General features: G+C 44.6%; 1 protein-coding gene and 1 pseudogene across 1 annotated transcript; both read left to right on the top strand.

The window, feature by feature from the left end:
* LOC135877972 (up-regulator of cell proliferation-like) overlaps positions 1 to 18,883 on the top strand; it is a 778,396-nt pseudogene that overhangs the window by 304,157 nt on the left and 455,356 nt on the right.
* On the top strand, positions 8,618 to 9,562 carry LOC135877109 (olfactory receptor 10T2-like). The gene has a single exon (XM_065402457.1). It carries the CDS (start codon positions 8,618 to 8,620, stop codon positions 9,560 to 9,562), a length of 945 nt encoding a protein of 314 aa, XP_065258529.1.

The raw sequence follows: 18,883 nt of genomic DNA, 5'->3' as shown, positions 1-18,883 counted from the left end.
CTCCCAGTTAGGAACCATTTTATGCTAAGGCTGCATTTCCATCCTCAAGTGAAGGGCAGGCTGGTCCCATGGTTCAGGTACTGGCTGAGGACATAGAAAACCTGGGTTCCATTTCTTGGTCCACAATGGACTTCCTGTGTGACCTTGGGCAAGTCACTTAGCCCCTCTGTGCCTCAGTTCTCCATCCTTACAAAGGGGATGGTGGCACTGCCCGGTCTGCCAGGGGTGCTGAGAGGGGAGATACATTAAAAAAAAAAAAGACAGTAAACTGCTCGGAGAGCTGCTGATGTAAGCAATAGGCACTATTTATGTATTTATTTATTTATTTATTTATTTAAGTGTTTTAGAAGCATGAGCTGAGCCCTCTAATAATGAGTGGCTGAAAAATCATTTATATTTCATAATAATAATGGTGTGTGTGTGCTTATAATTTGCCTTCTAGTTTTTGACTATTTGAGTCATTGGAACCAGTGAATATTTGGGTGAACTCTGGTCATGTTTAGAAGATTTCATTACAGGGTCTTACCTAGAGTTAAGGGCATGCCCCAATGAGCCACTTTGGGGCATTTCATCTCTGCCTTATACAATACTAGTCCACTTATTTTGTACAACCTTCTACTTACTCACCAACAGCCCTTTTTGTTTCATGGATGGCCACATATAATTTACATCTGATAGTTGCCTGGTCGCCTATGCTAAAAGCTCTGTATGGGTTTGTTCTTCTCAGGTTTCTAAGGATCACCTGACAAAATTACAGACAAACAAAGGAACATCATTAGAAGTAAGTTATGCCTACTGAGAATTTGGTCCCATACATACGTCGGTGACAAAAATGACAAACACAGGCATGGTGTTGAGACTATTGCATTAACTTTAAAAATGTTATCTGTATGTTGGTGAGCAAAAACTCAGGAAACATGACAACATCATAGACTCATTATTTAGAGGTGCCCAGAAAATATTCATAGCCCTTTGTATTCAATAAGTGTTATATGTATTTGTGTGTTCTGGTTTCGCTGGGTGGGTTTCCCTTGGAATCTGGGTGAATAATGCAGAAGCTTTGTCCTTTGGGATAAGTGGCAGTGATTGGTTTTACCTGTTTCAGGAGGCCTGAAAAACAAAGAAAGCCTTTTGGGTACAAAGGCTGAATTTAAATTAACTGAGGGGCCCTTGTTTTGATCCAGCAAACTGGCACGAGCCATTAATCAAGGGGGCAAAACCTACCTGGAGGGATTTTAAGACTGGAACTTGCCAGGTCTCCATGTGGAAGGGGGTTGGCACTTGGTAAGCCAAAGGTGCATTTTTTAAAACCTTTTTTTGTTTTATGATATGTTTTCTCTGTAATGCATCATTGCCAGTTGTTGTTGCCTGCTAAAGTTAGAAAAGATAACATTGTTTTTCAGGCAATGCAAATACCTTAACTCTTCATTTCTTTCCACATACCAGAAGGGCACAAGACTCCACTGGGCAAACTTAACTCTGCATTAACAAAGGTTTGGGAAATTAATTTAGCCCAAATTTGCAGCTAAATATTGAGTGTGGAATTTTCGAACTGCATAAATAAAAAGCACCCACTCGCTATTGTTTTTAGCTGGATACTTCACTCCTAAAACCATAATTCTCTTCAATGTGACTTTCTTTTGGAAACTGTTTGATCTTGGTTTCAGAGGGGTAGCCATGTTAGTCTGTATCAGCAAAAACAATGAGGAGTCCTTGTGGCACCTTAGAGCAGGGGTGGGCAAACTTTTTAGCCCGAGGGCCACATCTGGGTGGGGAAATTGCATGGAGAGCCATCAATGTAGGGCTCAGGCAGGGGGTTGGGGTGCGGGAGGGAGTGCGGGGTGTGGAAGGGGGTGGGGTGTGCAGGAAGGGGCTCAGGGCAAGGGGTTGGGGTGCAGGAGGGGTGCAGCAGGAGGCTCAGGGCAAGGGGTTGAGGGGCAGGAGGGGTACGTCAGGGGGTTGGGGTGTGGGGTGCAGCAGGGGGTTGGGGTGTGGGCTCCAGCCCGGTGCCACTTACCTTGAGTGGCTCCGGGGTGGCAGCGGTGCGCGCCAGGGCTGGCTCCCTGCCTGCCTACCCTGGCCCCGCGTTGCTCCCGGAAGTGGCCGGCACCACGTTCCTGTGGCCCCTGGGGTAGGGGGGCACAGAGAGCTCTCTGCGCTGCCCTCGCCTGTGGGTACCTCCCCCAAAGCTCCCATTGGCCACAGTTCCCCGAAAAACAAAAGTATGCTGCGAGAAGTACCTGTGTGAACGACTGTGTTGTCGGCAGGAGCACTCTATGGGGGGGATCAGTGGTTTGTTCTGGATTGGGGGGGTTGGAACAAGTTCATTCATATTCATAGGGAATATATATTTAACATACACACAGAGAGGAAACAAATGTCTGACTTTTATATTAGATTAAGGAAAACAAGAGAATAAGAGAGAACATATGTAAGTCCTCAGGCAAAAGCACAGTATGTGCTTGTCTGTATCCTCAGTCACATGATGCATCACCTCTGCCTTACAAAATAGCCGCTGCCTCTGCAGACAGCAGATTTCTTGATAACGGGATCGTCAGGCGAGGGAACGAGGGGGAGTTCATCTCTCACTCTTCGGCATCTGTGCCCAGGCTGCCTACCAGGGTCCCAGCGAGAGACAGTTATCACACTATGGTTTCTTGGGTGGATGGGGTGGGGATATAAATACCTGAACATTAGGAATTTCTGGGATTATCAAAGAAGCTTGAGGGAGTTCGGAGCCCAAATCTCCACTGGAATTCAATGGAAGTTGGTTTCTACGTCTCTTAGCTGAGCACAACTGAGACCAGCAACTTAACTTTCAAGAAAACATCTTCCCTGGGAGGAGGGGGGGGGATTAAGCCTCCATAAATTCTGCAGAGGAGCTTGGTTGAGGGCTAGCAGGCCTAGTGGTCAGGCTGCTGCCAAACCGTCTCTCTGAGTTTTGGGATGGGTTTTCTGGGCAGCCTGGGGGGCCCATCAGCCAAGTTACAGTTCATCACCTCCCCCCGACCCCAGAGCCCACTTGGGGGTCTCAGGTGGCTGAAGGAAAGGGTAGGGGGATCTGGGCTCTCCCTCTCCACCAGTTCCTGGCCCAGGGCCCAAGTGGGTAGAGGTGAGGGATGGGTCAGTCCTTTCAGACTCTTACTCCAGATCAGCCTCTCCTGAGCTGCTCCCTACCTTTCCTGTTTTCCCTTCAGTTTGGGGCATGGCCCCAACCCTCTGTTTACACAGTCTCAGTAATTCAAAGCCTTAGCTTGGGGCAGGGGAGGCTTCCCAGCTCACTCTGAGTCCAGTTGTTCCCCCTGGTCAGGCCCCCCGACCTCCCAGCTGAATTGTACTCCCAGTCCTGGTCCTTCCCCTGTAGATTGCTCTGTCCCGGTACATCCTGTCTTCCTTCTTGCAGCCGGCCTTGTCTTGTCTTTCCCTCACCCCGCCAGCAGAGCTCCCTTTTAAGCAGGTCCTCTGTAGAGAGCATACTTGGCATCTGTCAAGGGGCAGGGCCTTCTTGATCCAATATTTCTCCAACACTCCTTTACCGGTAGTGTGTAGGATGTAAACCTCCTCACAGATGCATAGACTCTAAGGCCAGAAGGGATGACCTCCTGTATACACAGACCTTGTGTGACCTCCTGTATACACAGGCTGCAAAATTATTCCCACAAACTGGATTAAAGCATGTCTTTCAGAAAGAGCTAATCTCGTTTTTAAAACTCCAAATGCTGGTGAGCCTACCATAGGGTTGCCAACCCTTCAGGATTGTCCTGGAGTCTCCAGGAATTAAAGATAAATCTTTAATTAAAGTTTAGGTCATGTGATGATACCTACAAAAATAGTCCAACCAAAAGTAGCAACCCCAATCCACCAACTCCCCAGGGAATCTGTTCCAATCTTTGAAGACCCTCACTTCTGGGTAATTGCATCTTATTTCAAGCTTGAATTTGTTTAACTTCAACTTCCAGCCACTGGAACATAGAATCATAGAATATCAGGGTTGGAAGAGACCTCAGGAGGTCATCTAGTCCAACCTCTTGCTCAAAGCAGGACCAATCCCCAACTAAATCATCCCAGCCAGGGCTTCGTCAAGCCGGGCCTTAAAAACCTCCAAGGAAGGAGATTCCACCACCTCCCTAGGTAACCCATTCCAGTGCTTCACCACCCGCCTAGTGAAATAGTGTTTCCTAATATCCAACCTAGACCTCCCCCACTGCAACTTGAGACCATTGCTCCTTGTTCTGTCATCTGCCACATCTGAGAACAGCCGAGCTCCATCCTCTTTGGAACCCCCCTTCAGGTCGTTGAAGGCTGCTATCAAATCCCCCCTCACTCTTCTCTTCTGCAGACTAAATAACATGTCATGACTTTGTCAGCAGATATCTTGTCTGTGCCAGTATCAATAGACAATGATCAAGTCACCGCTCAACCTTCTCTCTGATAAGCTGAATAGACTGAGCAACATTACACTAGAATTCCACAGAGTTTACTGCAGAGGGCAAGAAGTTCATTGTCAGAGTGAATAGAAAGGAGGGATCTGGTTATATCTGGGACTCCCTGCTGGTGCCTCAACCTGCCTGATTGCAGCCAATCCTTGGTGGTTCCACATCACAATTTTGGTTGTTACTTAACTGAGCTATTCCTACAATAGTCCCTAGGGTGTAGGACTCATTCTCCATGGATGGCATCAGCCTCTTTATCTCTTTGTGGCTTTTTGACCTTCGTAGCTGCAAGGGTCCACACAATTTCTTTAGGTGTATTTGTTCACAAGGCACCATTTCTAAGCACTGCCTCGCAAGCCATGCCCACTCAGTGTGGTTTACTGTCTCCCTCTAATGGTTGCTGGCTCGTATAGGATGATAAACCTGCTACACACTTGGCTAACCAAGGTGAGTCTTTTAGCTCAAGGAGTCAAGGCTCTTAAATTAAGATCCAGAAGTTCCCAACTTCCATTGCCAACAATGCGCCCATGGGTATGGCATTACAACCCTGATATCCAAGAACAGCTGCCCATCAGCCCCTGCGTGAGACAGTGTTCTTCTAAAAATTGTTGAATTCTTTGTGAACTCGTAAATGCTGGGGGGAGCAACAGGGGATTACATCCCAAGCGGTGATCAAACCCCAATATAAACATCTCTAAGCACAGATCCTTCTGGAGTTTCTTTCCTGGTGCTACAGGTATGTTATCTGGTGATGGCTTTACGTGGAAATAAATAAACTAATAGATGCATTTTTAATGTCATGCAAAGGTATAGTGATCTACCTATGTGTCTGTCTAGCTATCGTTTCAATAATAGAGAGAAAGAAGGATATAAAAGGGCTGGTAGGAATTCCATTCCATGGGAAATTCTGACATTTTGAAATTTGTTTTCCTTCCAAATTGGAAAATAAAGAGAAAAAAAATCCTACAAAATGAAATTTTTTGGGGGGGAAATTTTCAGGCCAAGCAAAATGTTCCATTTCAATAAAATCAAATTGATTCATTTCAATTTCCACCTTTTTAATTTTAAGTTATGTTATAATAAAATACATTTGAAACTGGAAAAAAAATGAAAAGAAAACTCAAGACATCCCCGTCTTCTCAATTTTTCCCCTTCAATTTTGACAAAACAGCATTTCCTCATGGAAAAATGTTCTATGGGAAATTTTTCCACTAGTTATATATATATATATATATATATATATATATATATATATATATATATATATATATATATATATATATATATATATTAGACTATATATATAGACTGTTGTACCTGAGTTTATCAGCTATTTTTCAGGGTGTCTTAATTCAGAAATCATTGCAGGAAAGCATCCTGCCTGCTCCTACATTCCCTCATTCCAGGAAAAATAAAAGCCTCCTGTTCCACAGACAAAGTAGTATGCGTTGGAACATGGGAAAGGGTGACTATTTAAGATGTATGGATGTACTGCAGGTGCCTAGTGGGAAGACGGTATTAGAAGTACAGTGCCTGGAAGTTTAGTGCCCAGAATATCTTGGTTGATGTGGTGAATCCTTCATAACAAGATTTTTTCCTTAAACAGCCAGATTGTGATAGCACTCAGGCTTGTGTAAACCCACTGTGTTGCCACTGAAATCAACTGAGTTCCTCTGGATTTGTACTGTTGTTATGAAAGTTGTCTCTAGCACATTCATCGCCTTATTTCCCCTTTGAGATGGGCGAGAGAGAAGCAGATCGTTTTTACCCATCAGAGTATGATTTGGTTCAGAAAGTTGGATGGTTGGTCTCGCTGTCTCTCTAGGAATGGAACTGAGAATCGTTGAGTGCTGTCTAGCTGTTAAATGGTTTTCAGCAATAGTTCAGAGGAACCAGTTGCTGCACCCATCATCAGCAGTGATGAGAGCTGAATAAGTACGTCAGGGTACAGCAACACTGCAAAGAAAAACTCACGGCACAGAGCCTCCGAGCCTGGGTTAACTGATTTGAGCTCGCTGGGCTAAAAAGGCTGGACCCCAGGTTCTGAGACCTTCCCCTCTTGCCAAGTTACAAAGCACAGACTCCAGCCTGAGCCCAAACTTCCACACCACTCTTTTTAGCCCCGCAGTCCGAGCCCTGTGAGCCTGAGTCCATTGACTCCAGGTCTTTTATTGCAGGTTAGATACTCTGAGTTACCCATTGCTTGCTAGCTAACTTTCCTAGTGCTGTAGCTGGGGTTTCCAGGAAAGCCTGGATGATGATTATGATAATATTAATATCTAGCTCTTACATAGTGCTTTTCATCTATAGATTTCAAAGTTCATTTTTTTTCTATACCTCCGTGCCTCTACATCCACAACATATGCCTAATAACACTAAGAACTTGTATACTAGTTCCTACATAGATCTCAAAGTGCTTTACAAATAAGTGGTGTGGAGAAAGTGAATAAGGAAAAGTTATTTACTGGTTCCCATAATATAAGAACTAGGGGCCACCAAATGAAATTAATGGGCAGCAGGTTTAAAATAAATAAAAGGAAATTCTTCACACAGAGCACAGACAACCTGTGGAACTCCTTGCCTGAGGAGGTTGTGAAGGCTAGGACTATAACAGGGTTTAAAAGAGAACTAGATAAATTCATGGAGGTTAAGTCCATTAATGGCTATTAGCCAGGATGGTAAGGAATGGTGTCCCTAGCCTCTGTTTGTCAGAGGGTGGAGATGGATGGCAGGAGAGAGATCACTTAATCATTACCTGTTAGGTTCACTCCCTCTGGGGCACCTGGCATTGGCCACTGTCGATAGACAGGATACTGGGCTGGATGGACCTTTGGTCTGACCCAGTATGGCCATTCTTATGTTCTTAAAACCATGTGAGCACAATTTCCCCCATCTGATAGATGAGGCACAGGGAGGTGAAGTGTCTTGCCCACGGTCATGAAGAAAGCCAGTGGCAGAGCTGGGAACAGAAAACAGGTCCACTAACTCCCAGTTCTATGTTCTGTCCAGTTGCTAATAGACACGTGCCAACATCATTTTTTCCCCGCAGAGATTCATAGAGTCCAAGGCCAGAAGGGACAATTGTGATCATCTAGACTGATCTCCTGTATATCACAGGCTAGAGAACTTCCCAAAATAATTCCTGGAGTATATCCTTTGGTATTAATAACACCCCTTACGAGTGGCATACATTACCCTTCTTTGGGAACTTGCAACAGACAATAAAAGGACTAAATAAAACTCTCCTCTTCTCGGATAACTATAAAAACATTGACCATAGCTAGGCAGATGGTGTGCTACAGCCACTGCCTATCATCTCATTGCTTCCTTGTACTCCTCCATCCATCAGTCTTCACCCACCTGTTGTCTATTGTCTTGTACTTAAATTGTAAGCTTTTGGGGGCAGGAACTGGGGGTTTTTTGTTCTGTTTTTGTACAGCATCTAGCACAATAGATTCTGGTTTATGGTAAGGTTCCTGGATGCTACCTAAATAACTGTAATAATAATAAATAATAATAAATAGTCCATGAAGTCTTGATCCCTCTTGGAGGATAGGTCCATCAATGGCTATTAGCCAGGATGGGCAGGGATGGTGTCCCTAGCCTCTGTTTGCCAGAGGCTGGGAATGACCGACAGGGAATGGATCACTTGATGATTACCTGTTCTGTTCATTCCCTCAGGGGCACCTGGCATTGGCCACTGTCAGAATACAGGATACTGGGCTAGATGGACCTTTGTTCTGACCCAGTATGGCCGTTCTTATGTTCTTTAGAAGTGATCCTTCTGAAACAAAGTGGAGTCAAGTTGGGGAAATTGGTTGGGATAAACTTACATTGTCATCGTCCATACTGTAACACCTCCCCAGAACCAGAGCATATTATAGCCAAAGCTAATGTTACTACCGTAATTTTTATAAATCAATCAATAAATCAGTCAATCTACCCAGCTCCTTAAGTGGGCTCTCACCACTGCAATATCTGAGCAATGAATACATGACTGTAAAATAAAAGATAAAATACAATAGAAAAAAATCAGCAGTCTTGGGCTTGTTTTAGTTCCTTCACACCAATCATTTGATCATGTCTGAGGCTGTGTTGGAGCTAAGGAAGCAACTCTGATGGTGTTGTATAGCTCCTAAGATTTTTTGCCTCCTTTTCCCCCTTGAGTTTAGATGCTTTTGATGATGCCCAGAGGAAATGAGAGCACCGTGTCTCTATTTCTGCTGCTGGGATTCTCCAGTCTGGAAGAGCGGCAGGTTCTGCTTTTTCTGGTGTTCTCCCCAGTGTACGTGATAATCCTGACCTCCAACATCACCATCATGGCAGCTATCAGTGTTGATCGGAGCCTCCATACCCCCATGTACTTCTTACTCTTCGCTTTGTCCTTCTCGGAAACCTGCACCACTATGGCTGTCGTCCCCAAGCTGCTGGTGAGTTTGCTGTCGGGAAACCAAACAATTTCTTTCCTGGGATGCGCTGCTCAAATGTTCTGCTTCTTTGGCTTCGGGGGCACAAATTGTTTCCTGCTGTCAGCCATGGCTTACGATCGCTATGTGGCCATATGTAAGCCGCTGCAATACCCAGTTGTGATAAACAGGAGGGTTTGTGTTGAGCTGGTCGCCGTTTCATGTACAACTGGATTTCTTATAGCACTAGGCATCAGTTCCCTTATATTCAGTTTGCCCTTCTGTGGGCCCAATGCCATCAGACATTTCTTCTGTGACATCTTGCCCGTTCTGAGGCTGGCGTGCAGTGACCATCATATCACTGGGATTGCCATTGTTTTTCTGTGTGCCTTTGTTTTGCTAGGCACCTTCACCGGAATCATCCTCTCTTACATCTATATCCTTGCCGCCATCCTGAAGATCCACTCTGTCACAGGCAGGCGCAAGACCTTCTCCACCTGCGCCTCCCATCTCATCATTGTGATAACACACTTCAGCTGTGCTTTTTTTGTGTATTTAATACCCAAATCAACCGCTTCCCTAGATGAGGACACTTTGATTGCCTTATCTTATACCTTGTTTAGTCCTATGTTGAACCCTGTGGTTTATAGTCTGAGAAACAGGGAAGTTAAATCAGCCCTAAGGAAATTAACTGCCCACACATTTCTTTCTCCAAAAATGTGAAAAGTTGTAAATTTCGGCACTTCTAATATATCAATGACTTCTGCATGATGTCACTGTTGCCCATGGTATGGTCTTCAAGGCAGTGACCTCATCTTTCTCTTTGTCTGGGCATTAAGATCATCTGTGGCTCAGTAAAAATAATGGACAGTAAAAGAATATTGTTGCCTCTTATTCTGAAACCAGAATTGCCCCTCTGCCAATGTCTGGGGCCTTGCAAGTCAGCTTCCCGGCAGCAGTTAAATCTATGATGCAGAGTCTGGCTGTATTCTGAGGGTAACTTGCTTTATTCACACATATATACCAGTCCTGAAATGAGATGGTCAAACAACATGCAGGGCCATCTCTTATTCCAGGAATCTCATCCCAACACTGATGCCAGGGGAGCAACTCTGCCTCAAAAATTGACTTTAATCAGAGACCAAGACGGACAGCAAACTCTCCTGCCACTCACACAACTCCCATTCCCCCCGAAGCTGCCTCTACAACCAAAGCCTTACTTTACCCAAAGATGATAACAACACCGCATGTTCCCCTCAAGAGTCAAAACTTGCTAACACACTAAGAGGATGTTTACACTGGCACTGGAGGTGTAATTTTCAGCTAGGGTAGACATACCCCTTCTAGCTCTGATCAAGCTAGCATGCTAAAAACAAAAGCGTAGCCATGGTGGTGTGAACGGCAGGAGGGGTTAGCTGCCCCGAGAATGATCTCATTTGAAATCCTCGGCATGTAATCGGGCATAATTCCTCGTGCTGTCGGGGCTACACTTCTATTTTTAGCACGCTAGTTCGATCAGAGCTAGAAGGGGTATGTCTACCTGAGATGGATGTTACGCCTTCCATCTTTAGTGTAGACAGACCCTGAAAAAAAGAACGGAGACCATGTACAACAGCACCACCTGATGATGCCCGCATAACAATACTTTTTCTCTCCTATTTTTTTATCATCTCTGTATATGTATAAGTGAAAAGTGTTATTACGGCCAGTCAGTGGCAACGGAGGAGTTCCTGACTTCTAGCCTTTTAATCAACATGACGCACAGACAGCTCAGTACCTCTCCCCCCACAAATACACAGATCTTTGCTGGAATGGAGGTATCGGTATTTGGAATCTCAGGGAAGGCGGCTGAACGACTGCCACAGTTTGAGGTTTAAATATAGCTGGTGGATTTTTTCCCACAGGAAAAAAGGGATAAACTTTTTTTGTGAAAAATTTTCCCCGTTTTTTGACCAGCTCCAGTTTTTGTCAATAGACACCCCTGCCCGCCCTTCTCCCATCTCCCCGAGATAACTGCCGATATCCCAGCACAACCATTTCCTCCCATGTAAATATTATAAAGGAAAATAACCTCTTAAAGCTCCCTGCTTCCAATTCTTGCCCCCAGTGCATCACTTTGCTTGTGTGAGTTGAGGACCAGGGGGTATTTGCTTATGCCACTAAACTTGTTAAACTGAAAAATAACTTCAAATTATTATTTTTTTTCCCAAAAAGATCAGGGTGAAATTAAAGGCAATTTATGGTCCTAGGCAGATCATGACATGTTCCTTCCCCCTTCTCCATAACCTCACCCTCCACTTGGAATGGTGATGACGAAAGTGCCATCCCCTTCCAGAGAGGCAAGGCTAATGCATTTTCTCACCCAGGAATAGCATTGTGTTCATCCGTCCCTCTCTAGGGGAGCATCAGGAGTTTCCTCTGCCCCTAGAGATGAAGGGGTGGTGGCAGGACACCCCCCCACCAGTATGTACCCCAGCAGCTAGGGTGTATCTGTTTTTTAAGAGAGCAAGCCAACTGAATTCCTCCATTCCTGCCACACACAGCTCCCTGCTGGGATGGGTTGGCATGGCTCCCAAAGCAGTGTGTCCTGCCGTTAACATCCCATTCAGGTTCATGGGGCAGGTAACGGAATAGACCCATGTTCACACACTACACGGTATTGTTATAATGCTTGTACAAGGTTTGCCTTGTGAGGTATTAGTTAAAAACTCATAACTTGCTGATGAATATCATGGCAAAATGCACATGGCATCATTACATGTAAAGTTATGAACATAAGATGAAATCATGACTCAAGCATGTTTCCCAGATAAGTCCAGGGAGTAGCTAAACCACTTCCTCAGAGACAAAGGGCAAGCTGATACTTCAGGCATCAAGTCTGACTCAACAAGGCTGATAGACCATTACCTGCTAAGTGGCCATTCTTTGACAAGGAAAGGGACAGGGATAGAAATCTACATTTTAGCAAAGAAACTGCATGGAGTTTCCTTTCTTCACCAGACTGCCTGTCACCTTTCTCCCAGCTGGAAATGCTTCTCAATGGGGGGCAGGACTATAAAAAGAAGGGGCAGAAACCCCAAGACTCCCATCATCTCTCTCCCTGTCTATCTCTGGCATCACACCTAAGAAGATAAAAGAAAACAGCCACTGGACTAACGGGGAGGGATCCAGACCTAAGAGTTTGGTCAGTAATATGTTGGAGTCTGTAGTGAGAAACTTTGTTTGAATCTAACATAGTTTATTAAGTTAGGCACTAGTAAATATTTTATCTTTATTTTTCTTATAACAGTTTGTGACTTTTCAGCCTCGTTACTTGTACTCACTTAACACCTATCTGTTTGTAATTAATAAACTTGTTTTACTGTTTTACCTAGTCCAGTGTGTTTAAATTGGAGTGTCTGTCTATTCTATTTAAAATAATAAGATGGCATGTACTTGGTGGATCAGACAGATGCTCATGAGAAAGAGGATAAATAAGGTGGGGAAGGAAAACGTCACATGAGGGAGGGTGTGACAGCAGGAATACAAGTCTCCTATCCCAAATATTCAGGATTTAGATGAAGCAGGGCCAGGTGGTGATATCATCTGGTTCCTTCTCTCTGGCTTGGTCTGGTCAGGACGTCTTTCAGGATCAGGACGATGAAGCCCCAATTGTGTCATGGTGGATGCCAGAGGATTTTCATAGATTCAAGGACTGGAAGGGACCTCGAGAGGTCATCGAGTCCAGTCCCCTGCCCGCATGGCAGGACCAAATACTGTCTAGACCATCCCTGATAGACATTTATCTAACCTACTCTTAAATATCTCCAGAGATGGAGATTCCACAACCTCCCTAGGCAATTTATTCCAGTGTTTAACCACCCTGACAGTTAGGAACTTTTTCCTAATGTCCAACCTAGACCTCTCTTGCTGCAGTTTAAGCCCATTGCTTCTTGTTCTATCCATAGAGGCTAAGGTGAACAAGTTTTCTCCCTCCTCCTTATGACACCCTTTTAGATACCTGAAAACTGCTATCATGTCCCCTCTCAGTCTTCTCTTTTCCAAACTAAACAAACCCAATTCCTTCAGCCTTCCTTCATAGGTCATGTTCTCAAGACCTTTAATCATTCTTGTTGCTCTTCTCTGGACCCTTTCCAATTTCTCCACATCTTTCTTGAAATGCGGTGCCCAGAACTGGACACAATACTCCAGCTGAGGCCTAACCAGAGCAGAGTAGAGCGGAAGAATGACTTCTCGTGTCTTGCTCACAACACACCTATTAATACATCCCAGAATCATGTTTGCTTTTTTTGCAACAGCATCACACTGTTGACTCATATTTAGCTTGTGGTCCACTATAACCCCTAGATCCCTTTCTGCCGTACTCCTTCCTAGACAGTCTCTTCCCATTCTGTATGTGTGAAACTGATTTTTTCTTCCTAAGTGGAGCACTTTGCATTTGTCTTTGTTAAACTTCATCCTGTTTAACTCAGACCATTTCTCCAATTTGTCCAGATCATTTTGAATTATGACCCTGTCCTCCAAAGCACTTGCAATACCTCCCAGTTTGGTATCATCCACAAACTTAATAAGTGTACTTTCTATGCCAATATCTAAGTTGTTAATGAAGATATTGAACAGAGCCGGTCCCAAAACAGACCCCTGCGGAACCCCACTCGTTATGCCTTTCCAGCAGGATTGGGAACCATTAATAACAACTCTCTGGGTACGGTTATCCAGCCAGTTATGCACCCACCTTATAGTAGCCCCATCTAAATTGTATTTGCCTAGTTTATCGATAAGAATATCATGCGAGACCATATCAAATGCCTTACTAAAGTCTAGGTATACCACATCCACCGCTTCTCCCTTATCCACAAGACTCGTTATCCTATCGAAGAAAGCTATCAGATTGGTTTGACATGATTTGTTCTTTACAAATCCATGCTGGCTGTTCCCTATCACCTTACCACCTTCCAAGTGTTTGCAGATGATTTCCTTAATTACTTGCTCCATTATCTTCCCTGGCACAGAAGTTAAACTAACTGGTCTGTAGTTTCCTGGGTTGTTTTTATTTCCCTTTTTATAGATGGGCACTATATTTGCCCTTTTCCAGTCTTCTGGAATCACTCCCGTCTCCCATGATTTTCCAAAGATAATAGCTAGAGGCTCAGATACCTCCTCTATTAGCTCCTTGAGTATTCTAGGATGCATTTCATCAGGCCCTGGTGACTTGCAGGCATCTAACTTTTCTAAGTGATTTTTAACTTGTTCTTTTTTTATTTTATCTGCTAAACCTACCCCCTTCCCATTAGCATTCACTATGTTAGGCATTCCTTCAGACTTCTCGGTGAAGACCGAAACAAAGAAGTCATTAAGCATCTCTGCCATTTCCAAGTTTCCTGTTACTGTTTCTCCCTCTTCACTAAGCAGTGGGCCTACCCTGTCTTTGGTCTTCCTCTTGCTTCTAATGTATTGATAAAAAGTCTTCTTGTTTCCCTTTATTCCTGTAGCTAGTTTGAGCTCATTTTGTGCCTTTGCCTTTCTAATCTTGCCCCTGCATTCCTGTGTTGTTTGCCTATATTCATCCTTTGTAATCTGTCCTAGTTTCCATTTTTTATATGACTCCTTTTTATTTTTTAGATCATGCAAGATCTCGTGGTTAAGCCAAGGTGGTCTTTTGCCACATTTTCTATCTTTCCAAACCAGCGGAATAGCTTGCTTTTGGGCCCTTAATAGTGTCCCTTTGAAAAACTGCCAACTCTCCTCAGTTGTTTTTCCCCTCAGTCTTGATTCCCATGGGACCTTACCTATCAGCTCTCTGAGCTTACCAAAATCCGCCTTCCTGAAATCCATTGTCTCTATTTTGCTGTTCTCCCTTCTACCCTTCCTTAGAATTGCAAACTCTATGATTTCATAATCACTTTCACCCAAGCTGCCTTCTACTTTCAAATTCTCAACGAGTTCCTCCCTATTTGTTAAAATCAAGTCTAGAACAGCTTCCCCCCTAGTAGCTTTTTCAACCTTCTGAAATAAAAAGTTGTCTGCAATGCAGTCCAAGAATTTGTTGGATAGTCTGTGCCCCGCTGTGTTATTTTCCCAACATATATCTGGATAGTTGAAGTCCCCCATCACCACCAAATCTTGGGCTTTGGATGATTTTGTTAGTTATTTAAAAAAAGCCTCATCCACCCCTTCCACCTGGTTAGGTGGCCTGTAGTAGACTCCTAGCATGACATCACCCTTGTTTTTTACCCCTTTTAGCCTAACCCAGAGACTCTCAACACTTCCATCTCCTATGTCCATCTCTACCTCAGTCCAAGTGTGTAAATTTTTAATAGATAAGGCAACACCTCCTCCCTTTCCCCCCTGTCTATCCTTCCTGAGCAAGCTGTGTCCATCCACACCAACATTCCAATCATGTGTATTATCCCACCAAGTTTCAGTGATGCCAACAATGTCATAGTTGTATTTATTTATTAGCACTTCCAGTTCTTCCTGCTTATTACCCATACTTCTCGCATTTGTATATAGGCATCTAAGATACTGGTTTGATCTTTCCTCCCAGTTTTGTCCTGACCCTCCTTTCTCTCCGCCACTATAGCCCACACTCCCTCTCGTTTCCGACCCATCTCCCAGGTCTCCATGTTCCCCACTTACCTGCGGGCTTTGCTCACCTGTCCCCGTCGAACCTAGTTTAAAGCCCTCCTCACTAGGTTAGCCAGTCTGTGTCCAAATAGGGTCTTTCCCCTCCTCGAAAGGTGAACGCCATCTCTGCCTAGCAGTCCTTCCTCAAATAGCATCCCGTGGTCTAGGAAGCCAAAGCCCTCCTGGCGACACCATCTTCGCAGCCAGGCATTCACCTGGATGATGGAGGTGGCAGCCATAATGGTAAAGCTCAGGCCTTCCAACCCACTTGTCCCCGTGCTATGATGTAGTGACCCCACCCCCAGATAAACAGCATCCATTGAGGGATGGATACTACATCCATGGATCATTAACCTATCAAAGCACGTTTGGGTGGATTCAACTATAAACATTTCCTCCCATTTGTAGAATCTTTCAGTTCATTGCCGTGCCAACCCATGACTTTACCAGGTGCCTTGCAGACCCCTTAGTGCTGTTCCTTTAACCCAACCATCCAGTTCATAGCAGTCTCTGTGTCTCCATCTTTTGCTGACTTTCACACACAATTGTATGTAACAAGCTGAGCGGGATTCAGGGTACCTGGGATATCTTAGATGTCATGCACCTGTGCGATGTGGGGCTGGCTCCATGACTGGGGGCACCAAGCAGTACAGCTAATTGAGACTGTGGCCCCGTTTTGCCAAGCACTGTACCAGCACATGGTATAGGCGAGTCCCCAAATTGCTTATAATATAGATAAGCAAAGGCAGAGAGAGGGAAATAGATTTCCTGAAGGTCATACAGCAGGTCAAAGTTAGGAGTAGATTCCAGGGGTCCTGGCTCCCAGCCCAGTTCCTAATCCACTAGACCTGTTAGCGTCTCAGGTTTTTTCAATGATTTTGTAAAAATCCTCTATTGCTACATCAATTGCAGTAAGAGCATAGGATAAGCCTGTGTTAGTATGTCTAAGGGCTTGGGTGGTTTGGCTTTTGACCCAAGAATTGTATGACCTCTCAGAATTTAGTTAAGCGTATTTAGTATAGAATTGGTGCTTCCAAAAAATCCTCCAATATCACCAAAGATGCTACATTTTTGTCTTTTGCCTGTGCAGGCCCGAATAACATATTGATGTATTAGAAACTGTAGCTGGTCCTGCAGCCATTGGTGGTCTGACTGGGGTGGTCTGAGCATACATTTCGCAAAGGTGCCGAAAAATTGGACAAATCATATTTAACCTGAAGAGAGACCATAAGAACATCATGCAAAAGTGTTTTGTTGGGGCCTACTTGAATCATGCCGTCCGGTGGGATAGGGTACAATGCCGGACAGATAGTAGGGAGTATGTACAAATGGTCAGGTTGTAACATCGTATATCAGTACAATGTAAACGTTTAACGGGGTGTACACAGTGTTCCTGACAATAGAGTCCCTCCATCTCAGGTTCCCACAGCAGAGGAGGAACATCCGTCCATCCCACATTTACAAACACTGTTAGGTTAATAAAAAGTGCCCAACCCTCCCACAAACATTCACACCGATACTCTCCCAACTCATTAGCAGCCTCATAAATGTTGTGAATCTCGACCGATCCATCCGAGGCCCTGGAAATAGAATGGTTTGTTTGTTCTAGAGGAGTGTCCATAAATTAACACTCTGTCCTTTGGTTCCACTCCCAACTTTCTGTGGTCTTGTACCCTGAAATTAGGGGTCCTATATGAGTGGGCCCACATCCCATGAAGCTAAATACCCAGTAACAGTCCAGATTCGGTGAGATGCAGGGAGGGAGCCGAAGACTGCTCCCGGGCTGTGGTAGTCGAATTGGGACCTTGGAGCCTGGATGTTTTTGGAGCCGAGCTGTAACCACAATAGGTCCCAGGTGATCCGGTCTGGGGGTAAGCCAGATGTCTGGCTTTTTTTACCCATTCGCCGCTGCCTCCTGTAGGAAGTTGCACATACTGACCAGCTTTGAAGCAGGTATCTTGTGTGACATGTACCAAAGGCGGGTCCCAGGAGGCTGCATCAGGTATATTTACCAAGAGGATTAACATGGGGAACCACATTTGTTACCTAGAATGATACAGTATGTTGCTCTTTGCATCTACAACGAGGCTTTTGCTGGTGAGGGATCCTTCAGCTTCCTGGCTGAGGAAAATGGGCCAATTTCCTTTGAAACTAAGAACAGGGAATGAAGTGAGCTCATGAAGTGAGCCCAAGTTTTGAAGACAACACGTCCATGTGCAGTTATCCCCAGAGGACTTGAAAGACATTTTAATGATCCCATCAGTGCTTAGCCTGATGTGCAGACCTCTGGGGACCACCCAGGGATTACATCTGCAAATGCCACTTAAACTAATATATAAACAAACCCAGCGGTCTCCAAATACAATTCTTTTGGCGGGGTCAACAATGACAGACATCTGCCTGCTGCAGGTGGGTTTCATCACTCTGGTTCCGATGGAGGTGGCGTAAATATTCTCTTTTGATTTTTTTTTTTTTTTTTGCGCAAGTGGAAATAGTTCTGATTTGGAGCCAATTCACCTGGAGAAGGGACTGTCTGAAGAGTCCATCTATTATTGTTTTCCTTTTGCACAGTAACACAACGATGAGGAAAGTCATGCTGATGCCTCAAGTAATCTGGGAAACACAAGTGATTGCTTAGGTAAGAGTAATGTATGAAAAAAAGTGCAGTGGAAGTTGATGTTACAAAAAGGCCACATTCTCAATGGCTGTAACTTCTCTGAAATCAATGCCCATTTGCTCTAGTTGAGGGCCTGGCTTATGATAGGGGAGTGGTAGCTCTGGTATACTTAATGATGGGACTTGTCTACTGTTGAACAGCTGGTTTCTGTAAGTGCTTTACAATCAGCGTGCTTGCTTGGGATGTCTTGAAAATTGCGATGCCTCCTGGAAGCCAAGGGTAAGGTCCAAATGGATAGTCACTTGTGCTTGGAATTCTCGAGGTACAGCCCCACGGTTCTGAGTGCTTGCTAACCCAAGTCAGACTGCTTTGAGTGTGGACTGAAGGGGACTTGGGCTCAAAGCTGACTCCTGGGCTTCGTGTGCATTGTGGGCATCCGCAGGCTGGCTCAAGGTGACAGTCTGTGCTCATCGAGTCTTAGCATCACTCTTGAACTGTGAGCTTCAGTCCTGGCCCTGGCAGCTTCCTTAACCTGTGTATGGACGTTAGTTACATTCTGCAGAGGTTTCTTTTGGAACTTTTGCCCTGAGAGCAAAGCTCCTGGTTTAGGAGCTGATTTTTTGAGATGCTCCAAAATGTGTAGGCATCAGGGGATTGACTTTAAAGTGACATGTTATCACCGAGCCAGGGATGGGATCTGAGATATAAATTTGGGATCATTTTGTTCCGAGGATCCAGCCATGCAGCCCTTCTTAAAATTAGCTGCTTATAATTTTCAGAGTACTAAAATCGACATATAT

This window comes from Emys orbicularis, chromosome 4 (genome assembly GCF_028017835.1).
Source record: "Emys orbicularis isolate rEmyOrb1 chromosome 4, rEmyOrb1.hap1, whole genome shotgun sequence".
Taxonomy (NCBI): domain Eukaryota; kingdom Metazoa; phylum Chordata; order Testudines; family Emydidae; genus Emys; species Emys orbicularis.
This window is presented reverse-complemented; position numbering and strand designations above follow the sequence as displayed.

Coding starts and splice junctions, on each gene's coding strand:
- LOC135877109 (XM_065402457.1), top strand. CDS start 8,618: ATGCCCAGAGGAAATGAGAGCACCGTGTCTCTATTTCTGCTGCTGGGA.